Source organism: Cygnus atratus, chromosome Z (genome assembly GCF_013377495.2).
Source record: "Cygnus atratus isolate AKBS03 ecotype Queensland, Australia chromosome Z, CAtr_DNAZoo_HiC_assembly, whole genome shotgun sequence".
Lineage (NCBI taxonomy): Eukaryota > Metazoa > Chordata > Aves > Anseriformes > Anatidae > Cygnus > Cygnus atratus.
Genome location: NC_066396.1, coordinates 13,631,232 through 13,648,047, shown reverse-complemented (window position 1 = coordinate 13,648,047; position 16,816 = coordinate 13,631,232). Strand labels below are relative to the sequence as shown.

General features: G+C 42.6%; 1 protein-coding gene across 5 annotated transcripts in view; it reads left to right on the top strand.

Annotated features, from left to right (window-relative positions):
* Positions 1–10,649, top strand: part of LOC118256623 (uncharacterized) — a 56,220-nt gene extending 45,571 nt beyond the window's left edge. For 2 of the 5 annotated variants that reach the window (XR_007709276.1, XR_007709282.1), the window contains exon 4: positions 5,265–8,958. Coding sequence is in view for 3 of the 5 variants with exons in the window: in XM_050716310.1 (XP_050572267.1) it covers positions 5,353–6,156 (804 nt within the window). In the remaining 2 variants the exon portion in view is untranslated. Of the gene's footprint in view, positions 1–5,264; positions 8,959–10,382 lie in introns of those variants that run through there. The other 3 variants (XM_050716310.1, XM_050716309.1, XM_050716312.1) reach the window with 2 other exon arrangements.
* The last annotated feature ends 6,167 nt before the right edge of the window (positions 10,650–16,816 follow it).

Genomic DNA, 16,816 nt, shown 5'->3' with positions numbered 1-16,816 from the left:
GTTTGTTACTTTGGAGACATTGCATAGAACATATGAGCAGTGCTGCAATAGGGTTTTTACAAGGGCATCCACTTTTGTATCACTGGCATATTGTCTCAGATAGCGTTTACCCCGGGTGGGTTTTAAACATTACTACAGCATGTCTGGTTCTGACAGGACAAGACATAATATCTGGAGTCTTTCTCATTCTGTTTCTAAGAAATGGTGAGCTGTTTATGGGACCTTTTTGAAAGCAGAAAATATTATTCTGAACAAACAAATTCTGGCCAGTCATCTTGGTGATACTAACTCCATCTAAAAGCCTGCTGGTTGCTTCCTGGGGGTAACCATGTCATCAGTCTCAGATAATTTCATCTGATAAGTCATTCGATGATTTGTTGTTGTCTCTGTTGTTGTTGTTGTTGTTGTTGTTTGTTTGTTTGTTTTTCCAGCATGGGTTGGAAGGGACCTTAAAGACCATCTAGTTCCAACTCCCTTGCCATAGGCAGGGATACCACCCAGTAGATCAGGTTGCCCAAAGCCCCATCCAGCCTGGTCTTGAACGCTTCCAGGGATGGGGCATCCACAGGCTTCTCTGGGCAACCTGTTCCAGTGCCTCACCACCTCTGAGTAAAGAATTTCTTCCTAATACCTAAATCTCCCCTCATTTAGTTTAAAACCATTCCCCCTTCTCTTGTCATTGTCTGAGTGAGTAAAAAGTTGCTCTCCATCTTTTTTATAAACACCCTTTAAGTATTGAAAAGCCGCAGTGAGGTCACCCTGGAGCCTTCTCTTCTCCAGGCTGAACATCCCCAGCTCTCTCAGCCTGTCCTCATAGGAGGGGTGCTCCACCACTCTGACCATCCTCATGGCCCTCCCCTGGACCCGCTCTAACAGCCCCACAACCTTCTTGTGCTGGGGGCCCCAGCCCTGGACGCAGCACTCCAGGTGGGGCCTCACAAGGGCAGAGCAGAGGGGCACAATCCCCTCCCTCCACCTGCTGCCCACCCCTCTGTTGGTGCAGCCCAGGACGCAGTTGGCCTTCTGGGCTGCAGGCACACACTGCTGGCTCATGTCGAGCTTTTGTCCACCAGAGCCCCCAAGTCCTTCCCTGCAGGGCTGCTCTCAGTGGGTTCTTCTGCCAGTCTGTGCTCATGTCTGGGATTGCCCAGACCCAGGTGCAGCACCTTGCACTTGGACTTGTTGAACCTCTTTCAGTTCACATGGGCCCACTTCTCAAGCTTGTCCAGGTCCCTCTGGATGGCTTCCCTTCCTTCTGTTGTACCAACTGCACCACTCAGCTTTCAGGATCTTGTCCATGATCTTCCCGGGCATTTGTGAGAGAGGACTGTGGGCACTGAAGAGAGAGGATTCACTGACAGCTTACTGTCAGTGGCCATGCATATGATCTTATCTAAATGATTAGAACATATGATTATCCATAAAACAAATGAACAATGTGTATTTTAAGTTACTTCTTTCCAAGCATACATCTCAATATGCAGAAGCAAAGAAACAAACAAAAAGGAATAAAAAAAAGCAAGTGGATAGGCAATGTTTAGGCTATTTTTTGTGTTTATAAATCAGAATCGTTATGGCAGTGTTTCCTTACATGCCATTTGAATCGTTTGTTTAAATAAAAAAGCTGAGACGTCTCCTCATGAGCTTATCTCCAAATTTATTTCTTTAGCATGAATGTTCTCTTTTCTACAAATACAGTCTTCGGACATTTTAGCCATTTTGAGTTCTTGTAGATTATAATATTTTGTGTACGTTCTCAGCTGTATTATCTATACAAGAAGTTGATATGAATAATGAACCTTTCAAAAATGTATTATCTAAGTCAACCCCATGAAATCTGAACATACAGTCAATCTTTTTTGTATACTGGTGCCTGTTACCACACAAATTATAGGATTATGCAAAAATTTTAATGGTAACATAGGCCCTTATATTTGAAAATCTGATCTTTAATATCTCTTTTAGGTCCCATTTGTAGAAATTTTATGAGATCTAATTGGCCTCTGCAAATTTTTTGATTAATAGAATTCAAGTCTGGATGGGACCATTGTAATTATGTAATCTGATGTTTTGCAGAAGATGGACTGATACACAGAGGTTACCAAGACCAGAGGGAATTTATTTTTCTTCATACAGTAAAAGAATAATGACAGTGTCTCTCCCTTACAGTTGAACTACACTCTATTTTCCAGAAAGTTAATCAATTTGAAGACTTCGTGGGTGAAATTTGTCTATCATAATTTCAACTCTAGTATTTGGTGACTGTGCAGGTTCCCTCTCTAGTCAACACAGAGAAATACCCCTTTCAGTAGGCTGGCATGTCTAAGGAAGGTGGGCTGTATCACATCCGAGAGCTGTCTGTCTCTCCCCACTGACTACCAGAAGGAATCTAGACAACTAGTTGAGGACAAGTTTGCAAGTTTTGCAGCAATCCCACCGCAAGTGCTGGCATGGAGCTATGCCATCAACTCTACACATGGCATATCATTTTTAATTTTTCCCAAGTATAGCTTCTCACCACCACCACCTGCCTGGGACTTTGGTAGATTAACTTGCCAGCCAGGTGACTGAGAACTTCTCCCTGTGGCATATACTAAAAGACAGAGTTTCTAATCTCTTTCACAAAAGTAGTAGATAAAACTCTTTTAAATGTCCATAAATTAAGGTAGATTTTCTAAGCCATGAATCGTGTCTGCTGAAAAACAAAGAATCAGAAAATAATGCTGAAACAGACTTTTAGAGGGACTATTCAGTCCTTCTCCTTTTCCCCAGGGCAGGATCGTCTCTTTCCTCATGACAGAACATTTGTCTGTTGTAACAAATATTTGCACAACCTGTTCATGAAACCTTCCAAAGGGAAGATTCCACAGCTCATAAATAAGCCAAATCAGAGCTTCACTCTTTTTTTCTACAAGAAAGTTTTCTGTAAGGTTTAAGCTTCATTGGTGAGGCTGCAATTTAAAGTCCATCACTGATGCCTTTTCACTTTTCCAGTCTGTGGATATAGAACAGTAGAGGTTTTCTCAAGGAGAAAGGTTTTGTCTACAGGAAAGGCTTCACTTTGCCCCCCTACTTTTTTTTTTCTTTTTTTTCTCTTTCTCCCGCTCTGTCTTTTTTTTTTTTCCTTTTAACCTCTGTGTGGAGTATATATGTTACCTGGCAATCAGTCTTTGTCTGTCTATGCCCCACCAAAATAAATCCTTGTTAATTTTATACCAGTGAGACACTGGGGTATAGTACATCAGTGAAACCTTTCTCCTAACTTTGGGATACTAAGCATAGAAAAAGCATGACTAACAATTCTTAATAAGAAACGGCATGCTCAAAATGTAATCATCAGACAAACTGAGTACAGAAATAAAAGCCATGGCTGTGGGAAAAGCATTCTGCTCGTGAGTTATAGTATAGTTTCTCCAGGTTAGAAAAGAGCATCAGACTACAGCAGCTGACAGACAATTGTTCTTTCTACATATAGAATCTGCACAGACAGGAAGGTGAGGAGATGGGTAACTAAGTTTTAACTTGCTTACAAATCACTGCCAGAATAAACAAGCTTTCCAGATCGTTTCCTAACAAGCAATCAGGGATATCATGCTACTTCAAGGATTTATGACCATCAGAAAGTTGCTGAACTCATGAATTTCAGATCTTAGTGTCACGCAAAAGGCCACAAGCAACAAGAGTTGGAACTGTCTAGTGAAAATGACCGTAACATTCAGTAGGGAAAATGCTTGACTATAACCAATGGAGGTGCACTTATATTGTTTGGCTTACCTTTCTGCAACTGTGTGCGGTGTAAATAGAATTCAACACCATTTTGTAGTGATTTATAACAGCATCCTTTCCCTTGTGACACTTCTGAGTGGAGCAGCAGCTGAAAATACATACAACAGGGTATAGTGACTCTACAGGTCCACAATTTATACATCATATATTAATACTTATATTTATAAATCTGTAAGTTCTCTGGTTTCTTACAGATTTAGTCTATATGCATATTAACCTGTCAGAGAGTCCTGTAGGTCAATGCCAGACACCCAGTGAGTGTATCACAGAAACACATGATCTTAAGAGATAGGTGCTTGGAAGCATCTTAAAGTATACTTGCATGTCAATAGATATGGGATCTTTTCAATTACCCAATTGTAGAACAGTATATTCTTGATTCTTAGTTTAAATCTGAATGGGAGCCTGAAATGACAGTGTTGACTGTAACTGCTAATGTGAGGTATTGGCTTGCTTAATTATGTGGAGAGTTAAATAAACCAGACATGCTAGAATAACAGAATCACAGAATGGGAGAATGGGCAGGGTTGGAAGGGACCTCTGAAGACCATCTAGTCCAACACCCCTGCCAAGCAGGATCACCTAGAGCACATTGCACAGGATGGCATTCAGGCAGGTTGTGAGTATCTCCAGAGAAGGAGAACCCACAACCTCTCTGGGCAACCTGTTCCAGTGCTCTGTCACCCTCACAGTAAAGAAGTGTCCCCTCATATTCAGCTGGAACATCCTGTGCATCTGTTTGTGCCTGTTGCCTCTTGTCCTGTCACTGGGCACAAGTGAAAAGAGACTGGCTCCATCCTCTCAACACCCTCCCCTCGGATATTTATACACATTAATGAGGTCTTCCCTCAGTCTTCTCTTCTCCAGGCTAAACAGGCCCAGCTCTCTCAGCCTGTCCTCATACGACAGGTGCTCCAGTCCTCTCATCATCCTCATAGCCCTCTTCTGGACTCGCTCCAGTGGTTCTATGTCTCTCTTGTACTGGGGCGCCCAGAACTGGACACAATACTCCAGGTATGGCCTCACCAGGGCTGAGCAGAGGGGGAGGATCACCTCACTTGAGCTGCTGGCAACACTCTTCCGAATGCAGCCCCAGATACCGTTGGCCTTCTTGGCCACAAGGGCACATTGCTGGCTCATGGTCAGCCTGCTGTCCACCAGGACTCCCAGGTCTCTCTCTGCAGAGCTGCTCTCCAGCAGGTCAGCCCCCAGCCTGTACTGGTGCTTGGGGTTGTTCCTCCCTAGGTGCAGGACCCTGCGCTTGCCCTTGTTGAACTTCATGAGGTTCCTCTCGGTCCTACCCTCCAGGCTGTCAAGGTCCCTCTGAATGGCAGCACAGCCCTCTGGGGTATCTGCCACTCCTCCGAGCTTTGTGTCATCAGCAAACTTGCTGAGGGTGCACTCTGCCCTCACCCAGTTACCCAGTCCCATGATAATTTCCCATCCACCAAATGACTTCCATCTGTGTTGCTTTTTAGGATTTTTTTTTTCCTTAAATGTGGGGCCTGGCCTGGCGGCCTCTGTGGTCGCCAGCCCCTGGCTCCTCCTGCTGGACCCTATGCAGCCATGATGTGTCCCTGGTGTTGGTGTTCAGCGGGGACCGGGGCTGTCTGCACCCATCCTGCTCCCAGTGCCACGAGAAGCTTCGGACGAGCTGTTGTGGCATGGAGGGGCTGTGCTCCCTGCGCCTGGGCGAGATGCTGCGGGAACAGTAGCTGGAGGGGCTCCGCCACCGCTGCTGCTGCCGCCACCCCGGCCCTGCGTTGCGTTGGGCCCTCCCCCGGGGCCGGCGAGCCCGAGGCGTCCCGCATGGAGCGCGGCACCAGCCTCACGATGGCTAGGATGGGCCGCCAGCAGAGCGGGCAGGTGGCTCTGTGGGCAGCCCACGGCTGGATGCACTCCGTGCAGAAGGAGTGCCCGCAGGGGTCCAGCCGAGCTGCATCAGCCAGCAGGCCCAGGCAGATGGTGCACGACTCTTCTCTGGGCGCCTCCACTTGCAGCTCCTGGCGTGGCTGGCTCATGGTGCCTGCCTCTGTCCTGGTGGGGAGATGCTTGTCCTCTGCGGGACGCTGCTCTGATGACAAGCAGGTATCAAGCACCTCCGGTCCTCAGCACCTCCCTCGCGGGTCGCTGGCAGAATCTCAGAGAGCCGCAGCCCTCCAGCAGTACCTTGATACCTTACGCTCCACCAGGAAGACCTTGATGCCTTGCCTGCAACCAGAGGGATCTCAACATCTTACGTGCCACCAGAAGGACGTTGACATTTCGTGTTCCACCAGAAGGACCGGGGTACCTCACCTGTCGCCAGAAGGACCTCGCGTCTCTTGTGTCACAGGAAGGACCTTGACGTCTCGTGTGCCACCAGAATGACCGCGACGTCGTGCCTTCCACTAGCAACACCTCCAACTCTCACGCTCCAGCAGTAGGATCTCGACCTCTCGAGTGCCACCAGCTGGACTGGACACAGGCTGGATGCTCAGGGCACTTATGGCCAGCTGCCTTTTGTGAGGCCGTAGGGTGACAGTGACTCTCTGGTGACATCACAAGGCTCTTGGGGTGCCCCTGGTGGCAGCATTTAAGGAATTAACCTGACTTTTGTGAAAAAGTGCTGACGTGAAATGGCTGCTCCACGCTGACAGGAGCGATGTCTGCCAGGCTGGGGTCCAGGCTGGGAGCTCGGCCTTCGGCCTGGGAACTGTGCCTGGGAGCCAGGGATGTCCTTGATGTGCAGCTGGACACCTGAGCATGGGAGATGCCCTGAAGAGACCATCAAGGAGGACACAACAAGAAACTGGGGAACAACTTACCACCTGGGAAGGTGAAAAAGAGCCTGCGCATGAGGAGATTGGCCCAAGAAAGTGGGAACATGCATGAGAAATCAAGAGCTGTTTAAAGAATGTCAGGAGCATCAGCCCTCTGGGGTACCAGCCACTCCTCCGTAATACCAATGCTTACAAAGTTATATGCAAGCAAAATCATGCTCCCGAAATCTTTGAAATTCAGAGAAAGGGAAAATGGTCTTTCATTGCATTTTTTTCCTTTGAGATCTTATTTTCTTCAGCTTGTCTGTGATGCAGTGTTACTTGTGCTTCTTCTAAAGAGAATCAGCTTCATTGTAAGGGCTGTGACTGAGTACTTTCATATCCACCTTCCTCAGAGCATGCAGTAAAACTAGAACATGCATTATCTGTGACCAGTTGTAACATCTCTATTTCTGAAACAGCTTTTGACTTGAGCCTCCATCCAAATATTTGTTGATTGAAGAGCCTTCTTGCATGACCTATGACTGACCAAGCATGAACAGTAAGTAATACATCAGATCAGCTTAATGCACTGAAAACAATGGTATGGTCTAAGAATAATGTAATAAGGGCATGGAGAAAGAAATGTTTTCTTTTGCTACTGAAAATGAATTGTCTTCCAATAATGTCAGTATGAGAGTGAACAGAAGCTGAAAAGAAAGCAAAGAGAGCAGCAGTGAGTAAAGCTGCTGTAAAAAAAAAGCTAAGCAAAAATTCTATTATACAAAAATTACATTATACTTTTATTACATTAAAATTACATTATAGTTCCATTATTTAAGTGCTTATGATACACAAATTTTAAATATTATAAATATTATACATACTATATATAAAACACATACTCAAGCAGATGATGGATTTTGTTATTCATGATCACTGAACTGTGTCTTGCCTTGGGTTGTCCTCACCAAATCTGATCCTGATCCTGACCTGTGGATTTACTTCCTGGCTTGACCTCAGACTTGCTGTATCACCAAGAACTTGCCCGATGATATGGATCCTTTGCTGAGCTTTACTGCCATCTCTGATCTGCCATGGTCAACTTGCTTCGACACTGTGGGGTCTGGGCCCTGGCTGAGGACACCCCTCCCCTTCCACCCTTGTTGTTATGTTCAGCACCAATCTCCCCATGCTTTATGGAGCTGCTACCCTCAACTGTACCATAAAAAATGTCCCCAAAGCACAGTTACCACTGTTGCTTTTCCAGATGACTCTGTTCAGATTACAGCAAAGCTTAAAATATTTATATTTCAGAGGCCCTTTAAGAGGATGTGATATCAATTTCTTCTCTGTCTATTGTACTGTAGAGACTTTACTTACTGTGGTATATTTACATGTTTGGTTATGTATGTAGCATTTTTGGTACTCTGTGACAAATTTACCCTGAGAATAGATCAAAATGACCAAAATCAGATCCAAAGTGACATCTGAATTCAGCTCCCCAGAATGTATTATGCTCCAGTTATGCTCTCAACCACAGGTTGAGATCCGAACTGGAAGCTACTACTGGCATCTGATCTCAAAGGACATACATACATATGTGCGCATGCATCATACAATGCAGCACCATGCAGAATACTTCTGCCTTCTTAGTAGTTCTTTTGGAGCTAAAACCAATGCATCCCAACTCTCAGACCGGGAACCTATCTAGGAGACACTAAAATAGCAAATCTGTTCCCTGAAGTGTTTTTGTGTAGGCTTAATGTATCAGCTCAATGGAGTTAGCTCAGCTCTTTAGCAGAGGTTGTGTTGTGCAGACTTGAAATCGTAACTCTCCCCTTTTACCACGGGATGTACATGTCAGATTAGTATGTCATCGTGAAGATCTCTCTAGACAGATATCTTGAGGCATGTGTTTACCAAAGATAGTCACAGCGAGGACTTGCTTGCTGAGGTGTGTGTTCTTTACTAACAGATCTGCCGTAGAGATTTGCATGTGAATGACAACTTCCTGCATTGATGAGTAGCCACCGTAGATACTCACAGAAATGAAAAATTTCATTCATTTCTCCCAAAGAATGTAGACACATTTCATCTAGACACAATTTCATCTTTCTTTAGGTTAAAAGTTAGATCTGTTAATGGTAAAAGATTTCCAAAACCTCCTGCAAGAAAGGGAAGTTAAATAGTTAAACCAGAGGCCAGAGCAAAACAAAATCCAGATTAACAGTGTCTTTAGGAATGACTGAAAGAATAGAGATCTTCTCAAGTTTTATTAGATCCAAAACAAACTGCATACAGTTTGTAAAAGAGAAAGAGAGAGAGAGAAAGAGAGAGAGAGAGAGGGAGAAAGAGAGAGAGAGAGAGAGAGAGAGAGAGAGAGAGAGAGAGAGAGAGAGAGAGAGAGAGAGAGAGAGAGAGAGAGAGAGAGAGAGAGAGAAGAAATTGACTCCATTATAGTCTGTGCCATTCCACATTCCACAAGAGATTTTGCTTCAAGTTTAATCAAGCTACAAAATTACAGTCCTATGGAAGTACCCAAATAAATGCATGCCAAGTGGTCAATTTTTTATACACACATCCTTAGTCAAAATTGGCATTATTAAGGAAGTTACTCAAATGTAAATACTTAAATATATCAAGATGTTGGGATTTGGTTGTAAATTTTCCACATATGAATAAAATTCTGTTTTTATTTTTTCCCAAAATATAGCCACGTGTGTGTGTGTATATATACAATAATGTTCTTATAGTCTGATTCCAACATCTGTAGTCATTCCTACATCTGTGATACCAAGAACTGTGCTTGCAGGATGGTACAAGTTGCTCAGTTCAGAACAGGAATATGAAACTGGAGGGAGTCTACTGGCAAGTGGCTGAGCAAGCTACTGTCTGTTCTTGAAAAAGAAGTTATGATACAGAAACATGACAACATAGCTATTACCTTTGAACAGGGGAGCAAAAGTTTGCCTACTCCCTGAATAGTGTGTGACTATAATGGAAACATTCAAGTTTGAGTCTGAAAGCTGTGGAAACACAAAGTCATCACAAAATAAATAAAGAAATGTAAATACACACATTCCCACGCATGCAGAACGCAGAAAAATAATAATAAAAAAAATACAATAAACACTGAGTTCAGTTTATTTACTCGGTTGTGAATGAAAACCAATGTCACAATTAAGGACAACATGGGCCTTGGATTGTTTTTCAAATAGGTAAGGTAGTCTTTTGGTTAAAATTAGAAGAGAAGTATTGGTTTAAGACAATATGCCTCAAGAAATGAGCCAGACTTTCAGAGTGCTTATGCCCCACTTAAATTTTACTTAAGCCTGAGGCCTTCATTAAGCCCTTAATTTTACAGGCTTTACTGGAGGCTTCTAAACTTCTAAAGCATTTGAGTCTAGTAATTATCCAGAGACATTTGGGTCAATAGCAGTTTTATGGATTTCAGCAAGCTTGAGGTCGTGTCCTTAATGAGAGCAATTTAGAACCTAGGTACATATGCACAATGAATATAATATATATATATATATAATGCATGTATTTCTCTAGAACAAAGCTTTATATTATATACAGCTTTTCCCTGTCTACTAAACATTAGTAAAGATGCTTAAGTATGCCACATCCCACATCCCTTTTTTTTTTTTTTCTCCAAAGTGCTAAGGCAACCCATTTCAGATATGAACAATCACATTTCTGCAAGTTAACTATTACACAGTGAGTTATTAACTTTAAACACCCTTCAGTCCTGAAAGCTAAGTGGTAGAAACGTTTTAAGTTGGGGCAACTCCTCTTACATAAGAGAGTCTTTCTGCCAAGTAATTACCTCAGTTGGTCTTTACGTTTTAGGTGAATGTTTGTACAGAAATTTCCACTCCTCATGAAACAAAGAGCTACTGGAGAGTTCACATGCTCAGTATATGGCACAAACAGGACCAAAGCAGACTTGTGCTTGGTAAAACTGAAGAGAAACCTCTCCAAAAAAAAAAGTACAGAGAAAAGGAAAACATATGCTGAACTGTAATCCTGTCTCCTGTGGAGTCCTTCTCACTACTGCTGCTTCCAGCAAAATCAGAGATATCTTGACACCTTGCAGAAGCTCGGGAACACCTGGCTGGCTCTCAAGGGTAAGTCCAAACTTGTCTATGAGCTCATTAGAAAAGCACTAGTATATTTTTCCACCTGACTTTTCAGTTTACCTAGAGAGGCTTTGGTCAGCACACTTTCTGCTTCTCAGAAATTCCACCAAACAAATGCTTGGCTTGAAATTTAAAGTGCCACGTTAAGCAGCTGTCCTGAAGGTCTTGTGCTCCCTTGAGTGCCTGAGGTTTCTATGACCTTGCAAAAAGAACATAAAAGACGACATAAACACATACTCCTCTATTTTTCTCTTTTCACTGGTTTGCTGGTCTGGGAACAGCATGTACTAGCTAACAAGTTCTGCCCTGTTCTATTGTTATCCTAAATTGGTACTCTTTGGTCAGACAATTAGATCAGGCAATTAGAGGGCTTTGTTGTTAGGCTCCCTTTTAACATGTATTTAGATGATGGGCAGCCTAAAAAGATTAATGTGGGTGTCTAGCTAGATCCATACAATACAGTTTGGAATGACTCAGTCAAACTCACTTTTTTCCCCGCAGCCAGGAAAAAAAATAGGAAGGAGGAAAGTGAGGGGTTTGTCCCTCAGCTGTAGTCAGACTATTAAGGAGTGGTGTCTATGAATGAACTTAGGGAAGTCTGAGAATTCTTACAGAAGAAAACTGATTTGGTCCAAAAAAAAAGAGGTGTGAGCAAAAATCTTTCAGACTTTGTCTTGATTCCCACTCCCACTGGAGGAAGTGTGGATACCTGGAATTGATTTCAAAAGAAAAAAACATGCCAGCATTTGCACAGAAATGCTATTTTTCATATAATTCAATATGGGGGCGCCAAAATTCCGGCCCTTCTGTAGATTATGCAGTGAAGTAACCTCCAAGGAAAGGGAAAACTGGCTGCTATGTGGATGTGGAAACATTCATTAATCACTGGATCAGTACTCTAAACATTTCCTGTTTATATGCAGAATGACACTTCTTTAAATGATACTGCCAGCTCCAATTTGGCATCGGTGTCTTATTTTGTAAAAACAAGCTGTTATCAAGTTTAACAGAAATAGAAATGTTTCCATGAAGAAAAGGATTGTGAATGGCCTTTGATTCAGACCATGCTTCAGAAAACAAACTTTCTTCAGTAGTTGGAATCCGGTCACCTCAGAATTAAAAATTGAAGGGAATGTGCTTGAAAACAATAAGTTTGGAGTTATGCCGTATTGCACGCTTATGAGAAAAATATATATATATATTATTATAGAGATTTCTAATTTACTGGCTCAGCTTATGGTAAATGAGCCTCTGATGGATGTGCTGTTAAACAGAAACTGCAGTTGTACTGCTCACACACCCAGAAACATCCATTCTGATTCTTGCTGTTTGTCACTCACACTCTTTCAGAATTGCCATGATCAACAGTTCTTTATTTATTTATTTTTTCTTCAGACCTAACCTTACCTCCTCTTTGTGGTCAGAACCCTAATAACGCAGAGAATTCTGCATATCTGGGGCCACTGCAAGAATGTATAGGAAGATTTTGCAGGGAGAGAGAGAGACAGAGGGAATTGGGGTAGGAAAAATGAAAAAAAAAAAAAAAAAGACAAACCTTTCAGTATTCCATTTCTACCTGTCATCTTCAGCATGGCAAGGCCAGGCTTCTAAGACTGTATATATAATATCAAATTCCTATGCTAGGAAACAAAAAGCATACTTTGGTTCTGAGTTTAACTGGCACAAAATAACTGTGCCAATTCTGTTAAACTCTTTTGCCCTCCAAAACAGGCTGGCTGAATCCAAATTACCAGTTGGGAGAGATTCCAAGGAGCATGCCTGAGAATGGTCTGGGAGAGCCCTACTTGGCCTCTAAGTGGTAATCGCAAGTGTCATCCTGACATGGTTGTATCTACCTCCTCTTCCCCAGCTCATACCTAGCCAGGGAAGGACCTACACGGTAGGATGCAGTGGTAGTAGCAAGTTACACATACCCTAACAAAGATGTGGCTTACATGGAAAAGTGAAAGGCCTTTTTGCCTTTTTTAGAGAAGACAATGAAGAAATACACCCAGACTTCATTTTTTTCCCTTGCATGTGTGTCTGAGCCACCAAACCAATGCATGAAAACACCATTTCCAAATCTCAAACTGTTTCCCTTGGAAAATGGGTGGGTGGCTAATTCACCAGACATGGTTCTTAAAATATTGTATGTACCAGAACACTATGCATGTTCATTTCTTATCTGTTTTACTGCTTCAGCACATGAAAATAACAGGCTTTCACGGCATATAAACTGCTGGTGGAAATGTGAGTTTCTTGTCATATATTATGTGAGCGCAGCTGTAATTCTTAGAGTTGAGTTTGCAAGGTAAAACCTATTTAGCAGCCTCAGCAGAAAATTGTGCTGGATGCTTCAGTGTTTTGGCATTTCTAAACCAAGTCAGGAAAAAAAAAAAAAAAAAAAAGAGTTAAGAAGACTGTAGTTTCATCCAAGCAAATTCAGTTCAGTTCAGAGAAACTGTTTGCAGGTCAGTGGGTTTTATCAAAGAATGCTATAGAATAACTTAATCTGGTGCTGTCTGTTAAGTGTTTATATGTTCAGGTCCCTGGCCAGCAGAGGAACTGCAAAAATTTGGCTTTCCGTTCAAGCTGTCCTGATGTATATTACCCACAACAAAGTGGGTAACTTATACAACAAAGCCTTGTTCTGTGGCAGAGCCAGAAATGTAGGAACGTGGATCCCAGCCAAGTTGGTAGGGAGAGAATTCCCTTGACCTGGAGGATTCCAGCCCTCTCCATGTCTGCATCTTTTGTTCAGTGTGTTGGGCCATTTGTAGTGCATGCTCATCCATGCTGCCCGCAGCTGTTATTCTCCCTCCTGCATCTGCAGTTCCCACAGGCGGCCTGGGTGGCCACGCTGGATTTGTGCATTGTGGGGTAGCCAGGATGTGGCTAATGAGAGGGCAAATGTGGGGAAGGCCAGGACTTGGCTATATGTGCATAATATCAAGTAAGTCAGTGTTCACAGGCTGGGAATACCACAGCATCTGAGCTAAGGGATGCTCTTTGTTTGCTTTTCCTTACAGTAGTGACTGGGTTACTTAAGCCTAATAGAAGACTCTTTATTTTATGCTCTGTGAGCCTGAGCCATCACAAATCAATTACAGAAAGCCTATAGGAGATCTCCTTTCTAGCTCCTCCCAGGAAGGGCAGCTGAGAATGATTCCTGATGAATAAACTGGATAGTTCCAAAGAGGGTTGTGTTCCATGAGCTCTAAGTGTTTCCTTCTGTTTCAAACTCACTCAGAAAGAGAGATGAGTTTCAGGTGAGGTAGTGGTGGTAGAAGAACAGGCATTTTACACATCTTCATCAGCAGGAAGTTCCTGCCTGCCCGTCTGTTATTGTAACCTTAGGAAACATTCACACAGGGTCCTCCCTGAGGGTGAAGTCTTCTGCTGAGCATTCATACAGCTGCAGTGGAGCAGGGCTCTGGACTCTTGTTTGATACAGAGATGGAGTTTTACTTCAGAGTTCTCCTTGGAGGCTGAATGCAACAATTTCCGGGACATTTAGGGTTAAAGAAGTGAGTGGTTTGTTCTGTTATAAAGACAGGAATTACTGTGTATTTAGCCTGTGACTCCAGTCCAGATGTTAAAATTGACCAAGGCCCACCTCTCATACCAAATTCAGTGGTAGTTTACAAAGGAATGAAACTAATCAGCAAGGATTTAAATGACATCTTTTTCCAAAGTCTGTTTGTATTATCTGCTTTAATCATTCTTTCATTGGGCCAGCAAATAATAACATTGTAATAACATTGTGCCAGATAAGCCACTTTAAAAACAGGAAGAAATAGAAATTATAAACACTGAACTGGCAGAGAAGAAGACCACTAGAGATTGCCCAAATGGTGCCGCAGTGTCTGCAGACATTGCAGGGAGACAATAGGAGACAATACAAGGGGTTAGAAATGGGTTCTAGAGGGGAGGGTGTTTGCTCAGAGGATGAAGATCACAGCCTCTGAGATTTGTATTTGATGAGCCTTATTTTAAGAAGTATTTAAGCATCTAAAGTGCCAGGTTGGAGTCTGTGGGACTTCAGACAGGAGCTGGGAATCTAGGTGCTTTTGAGATCTTACTAGTCACCATTCTGCTCCTTTACGTACTGTAAGAGTCTGGCTTTTTGAGCCTGATTTCTTGAAAGTGCTTGGCATTCGCTGAGGGATGAAACAATAAAGCTTGGGAGAAGCCCCAGAGCCTGCAAGCATTGAGGAGTCTCCATATCGATGCACACTGGTGAGATATGGAAATCCTGTCCTCTGCCTCAGTGCTCCCACGACCCGTTACTTAAAATTCCTCAGACCGTACATAATCTTTGACCTCCGTGAGATTGCTCCAACAAGTAATGGTTTGTTGCCAGCTTTTTAATTATCCTTTCCACCCTGCAAGGGTGTTGTGATGCATAATTTGAGTTTGTAAATTGCTTTGGCAGGAAAGCACTCTGACAAGCAATATGTTGTGTGCTGCAGTGCCTGGTTTTAGTCCAAAGAGAGAAAAGCAGCAGAAAGGAGGTAGGGATTTTATTTTAACCTCTGTATTCCTGAATCCATTTAGCATGTAGCTAAAAGGGCCTAGAAATCTCCAGATGTTAGACAACCTGTGAATATGCTTAGTTGCTCTTTATGAAACTGTGTTGGAATTTTTCCCATGCCATTAATTTCTGCAGGTCCAACACATTTAGTGTCATGAGAACTGAGAGAGAAGGAACAGTAAAGTTCAGACTGAATAATGCAGATTCAAGAGATGCTTCCAGTTGTAAAGGGTGGAGAAGTCCTGACGCCTTCACCTCTTTGGATATTTGCAAGTGCAGTGAGTGGATTAGTTCACAAGGGACAAGAAAGGATGCTTAGTTCTTTGTAGTGTATGGTGGAGGAGATATGAAAGTTTGTGCAAGGGGAGTACTGTCCACAGCAAACAACCTCTGACTCTTTATGTAGTTATTAGCTAACTTCTTTAAGTTAAAATTTTCTCTTAGTTAAAGGGGAACGTCGGAGGTTTGGAGTTTGTACATTCTTGCATCATTTTAATGGGCTTAGGAGGAGATGTGTTTAAACTGTCTATGGAGCTCAGAGGTCCAAGGACTGGCTGTTTTTTTTTGTTGTTTGTTTGTTTGTTTTATGATAATTCAAACACTTGGTTCTTCTTTGGTTTTGTGCTTAACCAGTCCCAACTATTAAGTGCACAGAGATTGCTGCTGCCAGTCATTGAATCTTCTGCTTATTTGCTGTCTGACAGGATGAAGGAGGACAAGGGCAAGAGAATGAAGCCTGATTTATTGCCTTTCTTTGAAGAGCTCAGATGATTTGTAGCACAAATAAAGAGACAACTGCTTTGGGAGAATGATCAGAGGGAAATGGGCTAAAACATGGGGCAATACAGACTTGTATGTTAGCTTGGAACTTGATTACATTTTGTGTGTGTGCATATATATATATATGTATATATATATATACATGTGCACACATTAAAGTAACAGTGTGACTGATAATGTCTATGCAAGGAAAAGCAAAGAGGAATTCATAGCTATGTACAATACAGATAGCCCGCAGATGAGCTAGTCACTCCACACTTCCTTGGAGTCAATGGTGAGAACCATTAGCAGAACACAATTCATCTTATTGTCTGAAATGAATCACATTTTTAAAAGCCTTTTCCTCTCTATTGCCTATAGAGGAGCATAAGGCAACCTCTTGGTCTGCAGAGAGACGTTGCACAAGGTGTAGCATGAAGTGAGATGAATCCCTCCTTTCCTGTATGAGCTCTCCAGTGTATTCCACATACATTTTACCATGTTATATGTTGCTTATGAAGCTTTTTGTGTGCATGGAGTGTTTTCTTGCCAAAAGCCAATCTGATCTGAATCCAACTGAGGATTATAACAGATTTCTCAATAAGACAATCCCAGTATTTTTTACAACCCCAGTATTTGCTGCAGTGGGGTAACAGTTCTCAAATGCAATGTTCAGTCTAAGAGATCTTCAGTTTTTGGAAGTTTCTTTTTAGAATTAAGTTAGTTTATTGATCCAGATTATAAAATGATCCCACAGATATTACTCTTAGCACAGCTTAGAGAACTCTTACCGGTACTATGGGGCAAGGGACAGAAATCTCTTAAGCCAATATTTCTGCTAAAATTTATAT